Here is a 15,890-nt window from a genome sequence, read left to right on the forward strand (position 1 = left end):
TATAGTATGTAATTTGATTTAGTGAACTTGATGTGACTAGTGACTTGAGAAGATAGAAAATTACAGCACCGCAAGAAACAAAAGGGAATGTTCTGAGCTTTCCACAGCTCTTCCTGAGGACTGTCTGTGCATCTCCTTAGCCACTGTCTTGTCAGGCTGTAAGCGTAGTGAAAGATTGATCATATTCTTAATCTTGAGAAATATCTCTTTCATCTAATGAAATTCTAAAATAGCTAATTAAAAGTTAAGATTTGCTTTCTCATTTTTAAAAGTGATAGTACACCTGGTATTGTCTAGTTTAAGTGCATTTAGCCTTTTTTATAATTGTTTGTTTATATGCTATGCAGTTCCTCGTCTGTCGTCCCTGGAAAACTGATACCTGACCTAGGCAGATCTTCACTTTCTTCCTCTGCAAAGATGTCAACAGAGTAACTAGTAACTTTATTTCCTTTTATAAGCTCTCTTCTATAACTTTAAAGTGGCCATGTTATTTGCTTTGCTTATCCTTTGCCAGTTGCATATCTATTTAAAACCCTTTGAGATCTTGTCATTTTTGGGCTTATTTTCCCCCCTCTTGTCATTCTTCAGTCCATCCTCATTTTCTAGTTTCTGTGGCAAGTTTTTAAAATGGCTTATTAGCAGTCAGAGACTTAGTTTCTGTTGCCCAATGAGCTTCTTGTCTTTATTGGAATGCGCTTTTATTCTAGATTCTATACTATATCTGAAATACTTCATAACTTCCCACTTGTTTCCTACAAGCATTTTATTTCCTCATGTCTAAATAACCTATAGAAACAATGGGAGAAAGGGAACAGGAATTTCCCTTCAGCCATGTGTACGTAAAGGTTGATTTACAGTGTTCGGAAATAATGCCAAGAAGGTTATGATTTTAATGAACAACTAAATGAGTTTTGAGAAGGTGCTTTGAAGATGGGCAATGCTAGCCGTGCTTTTTGCACAGACTGTGCACATTCAGTCTCCTTTCTTGCTGATGGGTGAAATGTTCTGAGTATCCTCTTGCTCCTCTTCCTTGCTGTTTAATGTCCAGTACATGGAGGTTGAGTGCTATGTTGATGTGAGTAGAAGGTCTTTAAGGTGACCTAAGAAAACCAATGGTGCTCGCATGTGCGCTCACGCGCTCTCTCTCTCTCGTGTGTGTGTGGGGTGGAATACACTACACCAATATTTCTCTCTTAAAATATTGTTTTTAGCTCACTTCCTTCCTAGGGATGGTTGTCACAAAACATTGCTCTTTCTACAAACCTAGGCCTTTATCCTGCAAACATGTAAATGCTTAACTTTAAGTATACAAGTAGTCCCATTGTATATGATCAAAACTTTATGTATGTGCTTGATTTTCAAACAGGAATACCTCTCCATGGTTTTCACTTGTTTTGAAGTCTGAAAAAAAGTTATTTTAGAGGGGGGTTTTTTGTTTGGTTGTGTTGGGTTTTTTGTTTTTTAAGGCAACGCCTTAGTAATAATAGCTAAGTGTTATCTGTTTCAAACTGGGTACCTCTTGCAGACATTTCTGAATTGTGTTTCAAGATTGTTGTTGATTTCTCCCTTCCCCCATCAAGAACACTCATAACTTAATTAGTGTGTGTTGTAGAAATCTATTTCAGGGCACACTTGGAATATTTCTGTAGTGAAATATTGAAGAACAAGGAGGTGCTTTCTTTGTTGTTTCTTTGTTATCCTAATATTCTACTCCTAGTTGCCTTCCAGCATTAAAACTAAGCAGTTCAAAGCAAAAGTTTAAATTGCCACCCACACTTATCCAGTTTCATTGCCCTTTAGAGCACTTGCTTTTGCTTGCAAGGAATCAGACCACAAAAAGTGTATTATTGAAAGCTTTTTTGCATAATGCATGGAAGCTAAAATGTGTCTGGAGAATGTTCTGGTGTGGCAACAAAACACCATATTTTTACAGTTTTGTTTGACTTAACTTTTATTACCAACTGTTTGAGGGGAGAAAGAAACAAAAATCAACTTGATTTTGGAAATATCTTGTTTGTTGTACAGTCAAATGGGATCAGCTTTCCCTGAGATTCTCAACAAAATATTGATGAGCTCTATTACTCTTATCATAGCCACATGAGTGCCAAAATGTCCATGGAAGACTTTCCTCTTCTGTAGCTTTTAAATGTTGATTTAAAAGTTAGAAAACAGAAAAATAAGTAGAAACAATACATTAAAACTGTGAAGCATTTAATTCTAAACCTAGAAGGTAAATGTATTCAAAGCTAAGTTTATCACTGTGACCTTGATTTGTCAAATGTGTTGCAAAAAAGAATCAAAATGTAAAAGACTAACTTTCTTGCCTACTTTGGATTTCTTATTACATTAAATAATAGAGTTGACTTACATTTTAGGTTACATATTCTGTATTTACAAATAAAGGAAATACTTATCTTTTTTTTTTTTTCAGTGCTTATAACACTCCTAAACAACCAGTAGTTCGTTTCAAAAGGAACAAACATCACAAAGGGTCAATCTATTGTGTCGCATGGAGTCCCTGTGGACAGTTATTGGCTACTGGTTCTAATGATAAATATGTTAAAGTACTACCTTTTAATGCAGAAACTTGTAATGCAACAGGTATGATGTGTATATATACTGGTATAAGCATTTGTTGTCATTTATTTGGTATGTTCATGTTACTGACAAATGGCAAAGCCACTTGGGGTATGCCTGTCATTGTAGTAATGAGATATATTGGATCTCAGACCTAGTCCTGAGCCAATGGGAGGTTAGAATGTTGCCAAACCTGGGCTCCAGATCAGTGTAGCTTTGAATATCTGATCTGTACTCACTAATGTTTTGGAGGAAAATGAAATCGTGCTTGGGGATTTGAAACGCTAGAATGTATTCAACAGAGACAGATTAAGGAGTAATACGCAGGTGAGATCAAAGTGTTTTTATTCCGAGGTGCCTGACAAACTTTTGGTTTCTTGAAGAAAAATAGTAATAATAAAGAGTCAGGAGAATCAGACAGAAGATTTTGGTCAGGAATTTCAAGATCATTAGCCTGTTTTTAACTTTGATATATTTGATGTATTTAAATTTGATATATTCCAGGATAATCCAGTCACAAAAGTACAGATAACCTTATGGGACTTAGTCTTTCATAAATATGCTTCTTGTTTTGATGTCACTGCTTTAATATTGACAATATTATTTCAGTTAGATAACGGGGAAGGGGGTGTTGTCAACTGAAATAAAATACCATGAACAAACATATTGAAGTCTAGTTCCAGAATTGGGAATAAATTATTGGTTGGACACTAAGAGTATGTCTATGCAGCAAAGAAAAACCTATGGCTGGCCTGTGCCAGCTGACTTGGATTCACGGGGATTAGGCTGAAGGGTTGTTGCATTGCTCTGTAGACTTCCAGGCTTGAGCCCTAGGACCCTGCAAAGTGGAAGGGTCCCAGAGATTGGGCTTGGGCCCAAGCCTGGAAGTCAACACAGCAATGAAATAGCCCCGCAGCCCGAGCCCAGCGAGCTTAAATTGGCTAGCACAGGCCAGCCACAGGTATGTCTTTTCTGTGTAGACATACCCTAAGGTGTGCACCTCCAATCCTCTCACAGAGGGATTAATTAATATTGAAGAAACAAAAGTTAATATACTCTGATCATACACAGAAATCTGTTAGTTTTGTCCATTCATTGTGAAATTTTATCCTTTGTTTAGGAAGTTATATTCTCCACCCTGAAATTCTTACATATATCAAATGTAAGCTTTTTAATTAATAATAATAATAATGCACTGTTACCATAACTGCTTAAATGATTACATTATGAATTTATACTAAACATAGTATGTCTCAATCTGTTCCTGGGTTATTGGTTTGTTTTTTTTTTAATTATTTCAGGACCAGACTTGGAGTTCAGTATGCATGATGGGACAATTAGAGATCTTGCTTTTATGGAAGGCCCAGAAAGTGGTGGTGCTATTTTAATTAGCGCTGGAGCAGGAGACTGTAACATTTACACAACAGACTGCCAACGAGGTCAAGGCCTACATGCTCTGAGTGGCCATACTGGTATGTTTGTCACTGTTATATTTTTATAATCTATTTATTCTATGCTCTGCCTTTTTAACAAGCATTGGTAACAAATATGTCCAAATCATGCTCTTCTTACTGCCAGCACTTCTGTCCTATCCCTAGTGAGTTTGAGAGAGCTTTTTAAATCTAGATCATTATTTATTTAAGCCCTAAGTCATCAGGGAGACAAGAGTGTTAATGCTAGAGAAGATGTAAAGCAGGATGTTGCCATTGTACTGGTGGCCCTTCAGTCCATGCCACATAGCAACCTTTTTCCAAGAGACACATATATGTGGAGTAACAGATAATAAACTGATACCTACAGAAATCTGCTAACAAAGGCTCTCTGAAGAGAGCTAGCTGATTATCTCTAGCTCTCTGATCTATCCAAAGCTAGTACTGTACTTTCTTCAAACTAAAATAGAACATTTAATCTACTCCTAAATGTATGCTGATGATGACCTTACTTAATGTGTAAGTGCATATTCAGAATGATATGTGGAGAATTCAGTAGTGATCATTAAACGAGTAATACTAGTGAAGTAAAACATGTTCTTATCTATAGGTCATATTTTAGCACTTTATACGTGGAGTGGATGGATGATTGCATCTGGGTCCCAAGACAAGACTGTAAGATTCTGGGATCTTAGAGTACCCAGTTGTGTTCGTGTAGTTGGAACAACATTTCATGGAACTGGTAAGACTATTGCTGTTGTCTCGCAACTAAAAAAAAAAAAACTTCTTGCACAATTACATATGTTAAAAATGGTTCTTGTCATTTGGTTTGTTTTGAATAGGGATCTTGCATTGTAAAATGAGGACATTTGGCTTGTTTAGAACAACCCCCAGTTGCTCATTTTAAAGAATAACAAAAACTTGGCCTATCCATTCAAAAACTGGTTATTTTCTTCCTTTATGACCTTTTGACATTAATAGACCTTTATATAACACCATAAGCTTACACGATGCTCTAAAGCAGCGGTTCTCAACCGTTGGTATGCATACCACCGGTGGTACTTCGAAGAAGGCTGGGTGGTACGCGAGCCATACCGTGCCGCCGAATCCGCCGCCGAAAGTCCCCCCCCATCCCACTCCCCCCCCCCTCCCCACCGCCGAAAGACCCACCCACCCCCGCGAAACCCTGCCGCTGAAAAGGGGCAAACGGTGGCAGGGTTTCGGTGGAGGGCATTGTTCCCCCCATGTAACCCTGCCGCTGCCGCAAGTCCCCCCCCCGCCGCCGCTGCAAAACCCCGCCGCCACCGAAAGTCCCCCCCCCCTTTTTTTTTTCCCCTGAGTGGTACTCGGGTCAGGTACAGTACCACTTGACCTGACTGTACCTGACCCGAGTGGTACTTGAGAAAAAAAGGTTGAGAACCGCTGCTCTAAAGAACAGAGAAAATGTACAACCTTACCCAAAAATCAACATTGTCGTTCTTTGTAACAATGATTTTTTTTTTGTATTGACAACAAATGTAAACACGGGGGCTGAAAGGAATATTAGGCTATTAAAAATGTCAACCTTGGAGTAAATATTGCTGATGGAATTTGGCAAATCTGCTGTCACGTATAAACATGTAGTTAATTTACTACTTCCAAAGTGATGCAGCTCAAACCATCTAGGAAATAAAAACATGTTTTCTACTTTGAGTGATTGTTCATATCCATTCCAATATAGGTGTGTGCACGGCACAGTGCATGGTTCCTGGTACTTTTTTCCCCTTAGCAGACCCTGTAGGGCCGGCTCTGGTGCCCCCTGGAGTGCCCTGCGCATGCTGCAGCACGAGGCACTGCCGGCCCCACGCCCCCTCAGTCTCTTCTTTCCCCAGGCGTGGAATTAGCACTTGCTCTCTGCAAGTGCCATTCCCCTTCTTTGAACTCTTTGTTAGTCAAAGTACCCTAGTTAATTTTAAGTAGTTGTTAAGTAGTGTAGTTTTAGTAAGAAGTCCCTGAGGGACTTAAGGTGGCCGGGCTATGTTCCGGCCGCCTGATTTTAAGCGGCCTCCCCACCTTAAGTGCCTGGGGGGAGAGCAAACAGGAAAGACAAGAGTAAGATATGCAAGGCTTTTAAACAGTGAGCCCAGACGGAGAGATCAGGTTTAAAGCCTTGGTCTTGTCGCTCCGCTCCGCTCCGCGTCCGGGCCATCCTGCTCCCCCTCGGCACCGAACATCACCTCGGTGTGGAGCGCACCGTCGGCACTGGATTCGACTCATCATGGAGCAGCATCCCTGGTGCCGACAACGAGGAGAGTGCGTGGAGCATGGACACTCCCCTATGCCGTGGTTATGGGCAGAGTCAAGTACAGAGATGCACCGGCCACGGCCCGTTGAGTCCTCTCTGGGTCTGCATCTCTGAGCAGGGAGCCACCCCCGACTCCTGGGAGTGGGAGAGTGCCCCTGCCAACGCAGAGAGTTTCAGGCAGCAAGAGCCTTGTTGGCCTGCCTGTGCCACCTCTGCTCCTCCTCCCCCCCCCGAGGGAAAAGGGGCTGGGGGCTGGGACCGCCGGCACTGGATTCGACTTGGCACAGAGCAGCATCCCAGGTGCCGACGACGAGCAGAGCGCGTGGAGTGCGGACACTCCCCTGCACCATGGTTACGGGCAGAGTCGAGTACGGAGATGCACCAGCCACGGCCTGTCGAGTCCTCTCCAGGTCTGCATCTCTGAGCAGGGAGCCACCTCCGACTCCTGGGAGTCGGAGAGTGCCCCTGCCAACGCGGAGGGTTTCAGGCGGCAAGAGCCTTGTTGGCCTGCCTATGCCACCTACGCGCCCGCCGCTGGCCTGCCCCCTCCCCCGCCGAGGGAGAAGGGGCTGGGGTCCCGTGGCAAGCGGTGGAGATCACTGGTATGGGGAGGATGATCTCCCGCCAGACGGCCACCGGGGGTAGAGCGAGGATGCTCCCCCAGCAGGTCGGCGGCGCTTCAAGTCCTGGATGCCAAGGCTCTTTCCCCCAGTACCAAGCCCCCGGGGCAGTGCCGAGGCTCTCCGGCGGTAGCGGGGCTCCCGGCGGTAGCAGCGCCGCAGCTCCAGGCGGCACCGCCGGGACTCCACGCAACGCCGAGGGCTGTTCGGAGCTGCCCCTCGGTGGTCTCCCTCTCTCCCCCCCCCATGCCGACACAGGCGGTCCTTGTCGTCGTCCATGACAGAGGCAGTGAAAACACGGTCCCCGGCGCAGGCTCGGCACCCGGGACCAAGGATGGCCGCCTGTGTAGCGGCTCGGGTCCCATGGGGAGGACAGTCATCGGGACAGCTGACACCCCCACAAAGTGTCCAAGCAGGTGGCACAGTTAGCCCCAGTTGGGCCCTGGGGTCAATGGCCTTATTGGGCCCCATGGGGCACCCAGATGGGACCAGGGCCCCAATCCACTCTGCTAGCAGGGGTACAGCCCCTGCCCTGGCACAGTCTAAGGCCCATAAACACCGCTCCTCGGCCGAGGAGTCGGACCCCGTAGAGGGACCCTCTACGGGTGCATCCCTTTGGCAAGGGGAGCACCTGCAAGACTTGCCTCGGCAGTCCTCTTCCTCCTCCCCGGACGAGGCAGTCTCTGGGGTTCACATGGCACCACTGGAAGATTTCAGGGTGCACCAGGAGCTGCTCAAGAGGGGGGCCCCTACCTTGAGGTTGGTTTCCGTCATCCTGCATGCAGGAATCATGGTGGCTAGGGCAGCGCTCCAAACGTCCGATGACGCTGCTGCTGCGGCGGGTAGGGCCATAGCCCCCGCCAGTTCCATGAGGAAGTACTCATGGCTGCTACCCTCAGGCCTGTCCAGGAGGTGCAGCACTCAATCCAGGACCTTCCCTTTCATAGGTCGGCCCTCTTCTCCAATCGGACTGATGCGAAGCTGCACGGCCCGAAGGACTCCAGGGCCATGCTTCGCTCCCTAGGCCTGTACACACGAAGGACTCCAGGGCCATGCTTCGCTCCCTGGGCCTGTACATGCCCCAGGCTTCCAGGCGGCAGTCGCAGCCCAGGCGCACCAGCGACCAGGACCTCTGCATAGGTCCTTTTCAACCCTACAGAAATAGGGACAGAAATAAGGGGTTTTAAAGATGGATTCAGCCCCCCCAGCTCGTCCTCAGCCCCAACAGGGGCCCCCCAAGGGGTTGGGCAATCATAGGAGACAATTCGATGGTGCGCCCAAGGGTGGCGCCCCTCCTGCTCTCCTGACCCGCCCCGCCCTGTCCTGAACAGGTTAAGGCCCTTCTATCCTGAAGGGGTGCCCCCAAGGGTCTGAGACCTGCGTCGTCTGAACAAATATATTGAAGACTCAGGTTTCGCATGGTTTCCCTAGCTTCCATAATCCCTGCCTGGATCCAGGAGACTAGTATGCCGCCCTTGTCCTACAAAGACGCATACTTTCATGGGTCAATCCTCCGGAGCCACTGGCACTTCCTCCGCTTCACAGTGGCTGGCTCTCACTACCCATTTACAGCCTGCCCTTTGGCCTATCTTCGGCTCCAAAGATGTTCACCAAATGCGTGGTGGTAATAGCGGCCCACCTGAAGCAAAAGGGTGTGCAAATCTTCCCTTACCTGGACGATTGGCTGATATGGGGTAGGTCCAGGTTCCAAGTGCAGGAGAGCGTGACTCTCACTTGCTCCACATTCAGCAGGCCGGGACTGCTCATAAACGAGCAGGAGTCCACACTAACCCCAGTGCAACATATACAATTCATTGGGGCCACCCTGGACGCTTCCCAGGCCAGAGCCAGAGCCTTCCTGCCTCAGCCACGTTTTGAGGTGATGGTTTCTATCATCTCCCAGCTGCACCGATGCCCCATGACAACAGCCAGGCACTGCCTACTGCTGTTAGGTCACGTGACAGCCTGCACGTACATAGTGAGGCTAGCTCGCCTGAGGCACAGGCCGCTTCAAGGCATGGTTAGCCTCGGTATATGTGCCGAGCAGACACCCACTGAATTGGGTGGTCCAGTTCGCCGCCTGCCCTACCCTCCCGAGACTGGTAGAGATTCCCCAGGGCAGTAGGGAAGGGCGTTCCGTTCACGGAACTGGTCCTGCCGTCACCTTAATCTGCGACAGCTTGTATGTGGGATGGGAGCCCACATCGGTGCCAACCTGAGCACTCCGGGGCTCTGGTCGGGGGAGGAAAGGTGCTTGCCAGGTCACCATGAAGGAGCTGAGAGCCCTTCACCTAGCGTGCAGGCTGTTCCTCCGGTTCCTGACAGGCAGAGTGGTGCAGGCACTGCCGGACAACACTGCAGCCATCTTTACATAAAGAGGCAGGGAGGGGCATGCTCCTCGGCTCTCTGCGAGGAAGATACCCATCTGTGGGGCTTTGCCGTGAGGCATGACTCCGCTGGACTGCCTCTCACCTCATGGGGGTGAGGAGCGACGAGGCGGTTGCCTCAACAGGTCGTTTCTACCCCACCACGACTGGTCGCTGTACCCAGAGGTAGTGACTGTGATCTTCCAAAAGTGGGGTGTCCCCCAACTGGATCTATTCACGTCAGTTTGGAATGCGCAGTGCCAAGGCTCAGCTTGCACTGGGGTCATGAGACTGGTTCAGTTTCAGATACGTTCCTCAGTAACGGGACGGGGACCCTTAGGTACACGTTCCCGCCCATTCCATTCCTGCCCAAGGTCCTACTGAACATAAACAGGGACAGAGCGGATGTCCAATTCACTGCTCAGGCCTGACCGAGCCAGCGCTGGCTCAGCACCAGGACCACGGTCACCTGCTGCACCCGGATCTGGACTCCCCGCAGCTCACAGCCTGGAGGCTCTGTGGCTGACAGAGGTAGAAGGAGCCTGCTCGGTGCAGGTCCAGCAAGTCCTGCTGGGCATCAGGGACCCTTCTATACAGGTCATGTATCAGGCTAAGTGGACATAGTTTACCTCTTGGGCAGAGTCCCGGGGCATTCCACCAACCTCTTGCCTCCGCAGGCGACCCTGGAGTACTCCAGGGTCTGGTGCTGGCCTAGTTGATGGTCCACTTGGCAGCTACTTTGGCCCTCCATCACCTGCTAGCGGGGAGATCCCCGTTCTCTCATCCCATGTTGGTCAGGGTACTCAAGGGAGTGGAGAGGCGCTATCCCCAGGTCCGCAACCCGGTGCCTCCCTGGGATATCAGCCTGGTCCTCTTGAGACTCATAGGGCCCTCCCCCTTGGAACCCATGGCTTCATGCCCTCTGCCACGCTTCGTGGAGGGTAGCCATCCGGGTGGCCGTAACCTCAGATTGGGGGATCTTCGAAATTAGGGTCTTGACCTCGGAGCCCCTTTATACACTATTCTATAAGGATAAGATGCAGTTGAAGCCGCACCCAGCCTCCCAGCCTGGGATGGTTTCCCGATTTCGTTGGAACCACAATAAATCTCTTCCTGTGTTTTTCCCAAACCGCACGGTTTGGAGGAGGAGCGGAGAGGGCATTCGCGAGACGAGCCCTGGCCTCCTACATCGAAGACATGGCCGTTCCAGAAGTCAGTGCAGCTCCTTGCCGCGGGGGGGGGGGACCGGATGAAAGGATCACCGGTCTCCACCCAGCACATCTCTACGTGGATCACATCCTGCATCAAGTGCTACTATGAGCAGGCGAATGTGTCGCTCCCGGGTGTCATCACAGCGCATTCAACCAGAGCTAAGGCCTCCTTTGTGGCCCTCCCGGAGAGAGTGCCCCTGCAGGACATCTGCAAAGCCGCCACCTGGTTGTCGGTCCACACCTTCACGTCCCACTATGCCATCGTTCAACAGGCGAGAGGGGACGTAGGATTTGGCAGAGCCCTGCTGAGGGCAGTTCACCGGTAACTCCTACCTACCTCCAAGGTATGGCTATTAATCACCTATATTGGAATGGATATGAGCAATCGCTCAAAGTAGAAAACAGGGTTACTTACCAGTAACTGTTGTTCTTCGAGATGTGTTGCTCATGTCCATTCCACACCCACCCCCCCGTCCCCGCTGTTGGAGTTGGCAGAAAGAAGGGACTGAGGGGGCGTGGGGCCAGCAGTGCCTCATGTGCTGTGGCATGCACAGGGCACTCCAGGGGGCACCAGAGCCGGCCCTACGGGGTCTGCTAAGGGGAAAAAAGTTCCAGGAACTGCACTGTGGCATTCACACACCTATATTGGAATGGATATGAGCAACACATCTCGAAGAACAACAGTTACTGGTAAGTAACCCTGTTTTCTCAAACTCCAAAATGCAAATACACAAAGGGTGGTGTTCGTCTAAACTACAGATGTACAGTGATCTACACAAGTTTGGTGTACAATCTCATATACTCTGCAAAAGGGTTTAGGAAAAAAGTGGGTCAGATACAGAACCTGTTTTCAAAACAATCTTTTCATTACCAGTATATTTGTAAATACGTTACTATGGATTCTAACTATGCAGAAAATTAAAAGCCCTCCCACACTTTTGTATATTCCCTTTTTCTATGGTGAAACATTGAGCAGATATTCCTAATCTTTTTCCACTGTTAAACACACTTTTCTGGTGCAGCTTTAACTGTGGTTTGCTACCACTCCACCATAAGAAATCGACATATAGAAGGCAAACTATACAATTAGGGCACTAGGACATAAGACTTGTCTTTTACTATACTTGGTTAGATATGTTGGTATTTATACTACTATTTGTATAATAGTATTTGTATGTATAGTATGTATGTATGTATACTATAGTATGTATTTGTATAATACTATACAATTAGGGCACTAGGACATAGGACTTGTCTTTTACTATACTAACTATTAGATGAAAGTACATTTAACTTGGTTAGATATGTTCTTTACCTTTTAATATTGTCAGTTCTACAAACATTTCAAAAACATTTCCATGTTCAAAAGAATGCAGAACATATCCACAAGTCTACATTAGTTTATGGACAGAATTTTCTTCTAGGCAGCGCTGTGGCATCGGTAGCTGTTGATCCTAGTGGTCGCCTCCTAGCTACAGGGCAAGAGGACTCCAGTTGCATGTTGTATGATATTCGAGGAGGACGAATGGTGCAGAGCTATCATCCTCATTCCAGTGATGTTCGATCTGTTCGCTTCTCTCCTGGGGCTCACTACTTGCTTACGGGATCTTATGATATGAAAATAAAGGTGACAGACTTGCAAGGTAATTCATCGGATGTGAAATGTATTAAGCAAAACTGAGCAGTGAAGGGTGTTTTTGTTAATATCAGAGGTTGTAAGAAAGTTAGATCAAAAGAGATTGGTTTCTTAAAATGTAGAAATCTGAAATTTTTTAAAGCTATAAAGTGAAATTTAAAAGGTTTTGGAATACGCATGCCTGTGGTTCTTGTCAGCTCACAACAGATTGCTTATTGCATCAAGACTATAGTTTGACATCTAAATATGGATAAGAAAAAAAACTGCAGTAAGGGAAACAAATCACTGTTGTTTAATGACTGGGCCTCTGCATTCAGGTGGTGGGCAGAAAACACAAAGCAAAATTCATGCTTAGATTACCTCTTTTTTTTGTTTTGTTTTGTTTGTTTGAGAGGGAATAATCAAATGGAAGAGATTGGAGGACTTGTTCAATGATCCTGATTTTCATGGACCATTCATTTGTATTTTAACTAAGTTTTAGGAATATAAGCATTGCAAAAAGTTGGATGGGGCCTAACAGAAGGGAGCCCCAACCTGGTTGGCCTCTAGGCACTGCTACAGTATAAATGTTAAATAATAGTTTATAGCAGTCAGTTGATTGATTATAGAATGTGAACAGAAGACTATCTTCCAAACCAAAATAAAATTTTCCCCCTTTAATGTGAATGAAAGAGTTTTGTACATTCTTCCTGTAACCATATTCTTTAGGTATCTTTCAGTTACCGTCTAATGAAGTAACTTATTGTTCAGCAAGTGAAATACGTATGTAGAGTTTAGTCATGAAAATTTATTGTAAGTGTTTATGAAACAAATAATTATTTCTATTTCTCCTAGGGGACCTTACCAAGCAGCTTCCTATTATGGTCGTAGGGGAACACAAGGACAAAGTGATTCAATGTAGGTGGCATACACAAGATCTATCCTTCTTGTCATCTTCTGCAGACAGAACTGTAACACTTTGGACCTACAATGGTTAGAGTGCAACTAAAGGCAACGTATGCAGATAAAGCACAGAGAAATAAGACTACTGGACTGTAAAAACAGTAATTAGGGATTCAAAGAGCAGCATCTGACCAGGAGAGTGTCTTAGCAAAAAGAGATACTTGTCACAGATTGTCTAATTGCTAGGAGGTCTTGATGTGTTAGTATTATTTTGCAGTGCTTTCAGTCTTCCATGTGAACTCATGCTGCTGTGACCTATTGTAGTCTTGTTGCCTAAGTCTGTTGGAAGAGCTCTTATGTTGTCGATGTGCACTCAAAGTAAGATTAATGATGTGTTTACAGTTTAGTATTAATTGCATTCCTTGATCTTTGCCTCAATGACAATTTTATATAGAAACTTAAACTGAACTACACTTTAATCAAGTCAGTAACTTGTTCCACATAAATGTAGAAGATAAAAATTTACTTCTGCTGTTTCACATTTCTATTGTATGCATCACTTGTCAACCAGAGGTCAGACTTTTTTTCCTCCACTTTCAGCATTGTTTTTAGTACATATAATTGTAAAGTTTAAAGGTGAATAGGCAGTAACTGCTTCTTGATTATAGTCCACTATATAGTGTTTTGCTTTTCACCTAAACTGGGGGAAATGTTGCCATTTTTACTACATGATATTGTTTTCGAAAGGCTTAGACCTTGAAAACAAAATATAAAATGTTGGGTTTGCTCCAGAAATCATGTAATGTTTCATTTTAAATGCAACAGAATACCTCTGTGTATAATATACTGTAGGGAAAAAAAGTGGATTGGCAGCAGTTGTCACAGTGAGCTAAATAGCTAGCTGTTCTCTCAAAGGAAAAATGTACTTTAACACTTAGACAACAGCATGGCTTAAAATGCTATGTCTGCATGATAATTAAAAAAAATTCAATCATTTAACTTCCCAGTCTAGAAGCATATTTGGATTTTTATTTCTTGCACTGTTTATGTAATGCAGAATTGCAGTTTTATTTCTATTAAACTTTAGATTCTAATGTTTAAGTATTGTTATATTTTCATATTGTACAGTTCCTTTTAAATTAAAACCTTAAATTTTAGGTTTATTTATTTATTTGAAATGCATTTACATTTTAGTTCTAATAATTACTAAATTATCAGTTCACTGTAACAAGCATTTTTTAAATAATTGTATACAAGTGAAAAAATTACTATGGAAGTGTATCTGTGCTATAATCTCAATAAAGACCTCTGACACCTTAAAGGCACAACTACCAATTATTTCACCCTGTCTGGTCTCTTGTGTACTATTTTTATAGGTCACCATATTTCAACTCTTAAGTTTACATGTTAAAAGAGGTTGAAGTCTTTAGACCTTCCATATCCTCATTAGTAACTGATTTAACAGAGCTATTGTATTATAGCAGCTTACTGTGTTATAGAAGCCTGTTCTTGTTTTACATTTAGGCCCCCACTGCAATTTTGAAGTAAAATCTGAGTTTTAGTTCTTCTTTCCTGTCTTGTTACCATACAGATAGCTAGCTGGTGATCTATTGTCTCAGTCATACAATCTTGTAACATACCGATTTGCATATTAAAAACTATTGCAGGGGAAATGGATAACTGTTCAAAAATTGAGCAACTTATTTAAACCGAATTCCTGACTACTGCAAAGCTTCGGTTTCTGTCCCCTAATCACTGCTTCACTGTTGTGATTCTTGTTAGCCCTGGAGCTTTGTAAATTCTGATTTTTTTTTTTTTATATATTTGAGAGATTTCAAGCTTCACCTCTGTGTGCTCTTCAGACTACCCAGCCGTGCATCTGAGAACACTCAGACAACACAGTGAAAATTATCCCACAAAATTGTGTTTTGTCTGCAGCTCCAGATGGTACCTTTTTAAGTTAAACCACTAAGGGTGAGGAAAATAGTTGGGAAGATACCCATCAAAGAAGTAGAAATGTAGGGCAGATTCTCAGCTAGTAAATTGCCATAATTCCATCAATCTTCTAGGAGTGCTACCCTTCCCTTTGGTATCACTGTCGCTTTTTGTTGAGGTCTTATTCACAGCTCCATTATCATTTTGAAAACATAACTTGATCTTATTTATTTGCTTTATTGAATCTTCTGATCAGCTCTATTTTTGCCACTTTCTAAGAGGTTACTCTGTTTCTCACCTGTCAGCAGGAGTCCAACATCCAAATGTAACTTGTTTGGGATGAAGATTTTTCACTTGCTTACTTCATTCTAGACTCAGCTCAATTTTGTCTCTAGCATTGTTCTATTACACAAATGTATGACTTTATATGGTACTTTATTACGAGAAAGCAAAATGTTATATAGAATCAAAATAATTTTATTTTACCAGTAAGGGTTTAAGGATCAGAGCATGCCTAAATCACAATAAAATATTTGAGAAAATAGACAAGTAGTTTTGTCATAAGCTACTATTAAAGTGCTAGCCTAATTATTAGAAAAAATAAAACATTCTAGTCAATTATTCTGATGCAAGATAAACCATACAGAAACCTGCAGAATAACATGTCACAGTAGGTAGGAAGGTGTGGGGGAGAGGACTAGATCACTCAAGGACTAGCTACACAATCTTTCATCTCTTCTGATTTTAGATGGTAGAAACATTCAGCTGTTTGTTCAGGAGCCTTTGTGAAATTAGTCTACTTTCAGTCCAGCTGCCAGTAGTTATACTGCAAACCACTATAATTGGCATTCTTGCTGTTAGTTTTAGCAGAAAGGCAAATGGTATTTTCAGGTCAGGATTGAGACAAGTTGCAAGCAGTTTGTGGTTGCAAGCAGTTCCTTGCTACTGC

At 44.5% G+C, this 15,890-nt stretch overlaps 1 protein-coding gene across 2 annotated transcripts in view; it reads left to right on the plus strand.

Annotated features, from left to right (window-relative positions):
* Window positions 1-14,335, plus strand: part of WDR47 (WD repeat domain 47) — a 40,557-nt gene extending 26,222 nt beyond the window's left edge. The window contains exons 11-16 of one of the 2 annotated variants that reach the window (XM_067538314.1): window positions 348-428; window positions 2,432-2,601; window positions 3,879-4,049; window positions 4,618-4,749; window positions 11,913-12,131; window positions 12,959-14,335. In XM_067538314.1, coding sequence (XP_067394415.1) covers window positions 348-428; window positions 2,432-2,601; window positions 3,879-4,049; window positions 4,618-4,749; window positions 11,913-12,131; window positions 12,959-13,101 — 916 coding nt within the window. In that variant the 3' untranslated portion in view covers window positions 13,102-14,335. The remainder of the gene's footprint in view (window positions 1-347; window positions 429-2,431; window positions 2,602-3,878; window positions 4,050-4,617; window positions 4,750-11,912; window positions 12,132-12,958) is intronic. The other variant, XM_067538315.1, reaches the window with a different exon arrangement.
* The last annotated feature ends 1,555 nt before the right edge of the window (window positions 14,336-15,890 follow it).

The sequence above is a fragment of the Emydura macquarii genome, unplaced genomic scaffold (assembly GCF_026122565.2).
Source record: "Emydura macquarii macquarii isolate MOO-44397 ecotype Brisbane River unplaced genomic scaffold, CSIRO-AGI_Emac_v2 contig_480, whole genome shotgun sequence".
NCBI lineage: Eukaryota > Metazoa > Chordata > Testudines > Chelidae > Emydura > Emydura macquarii.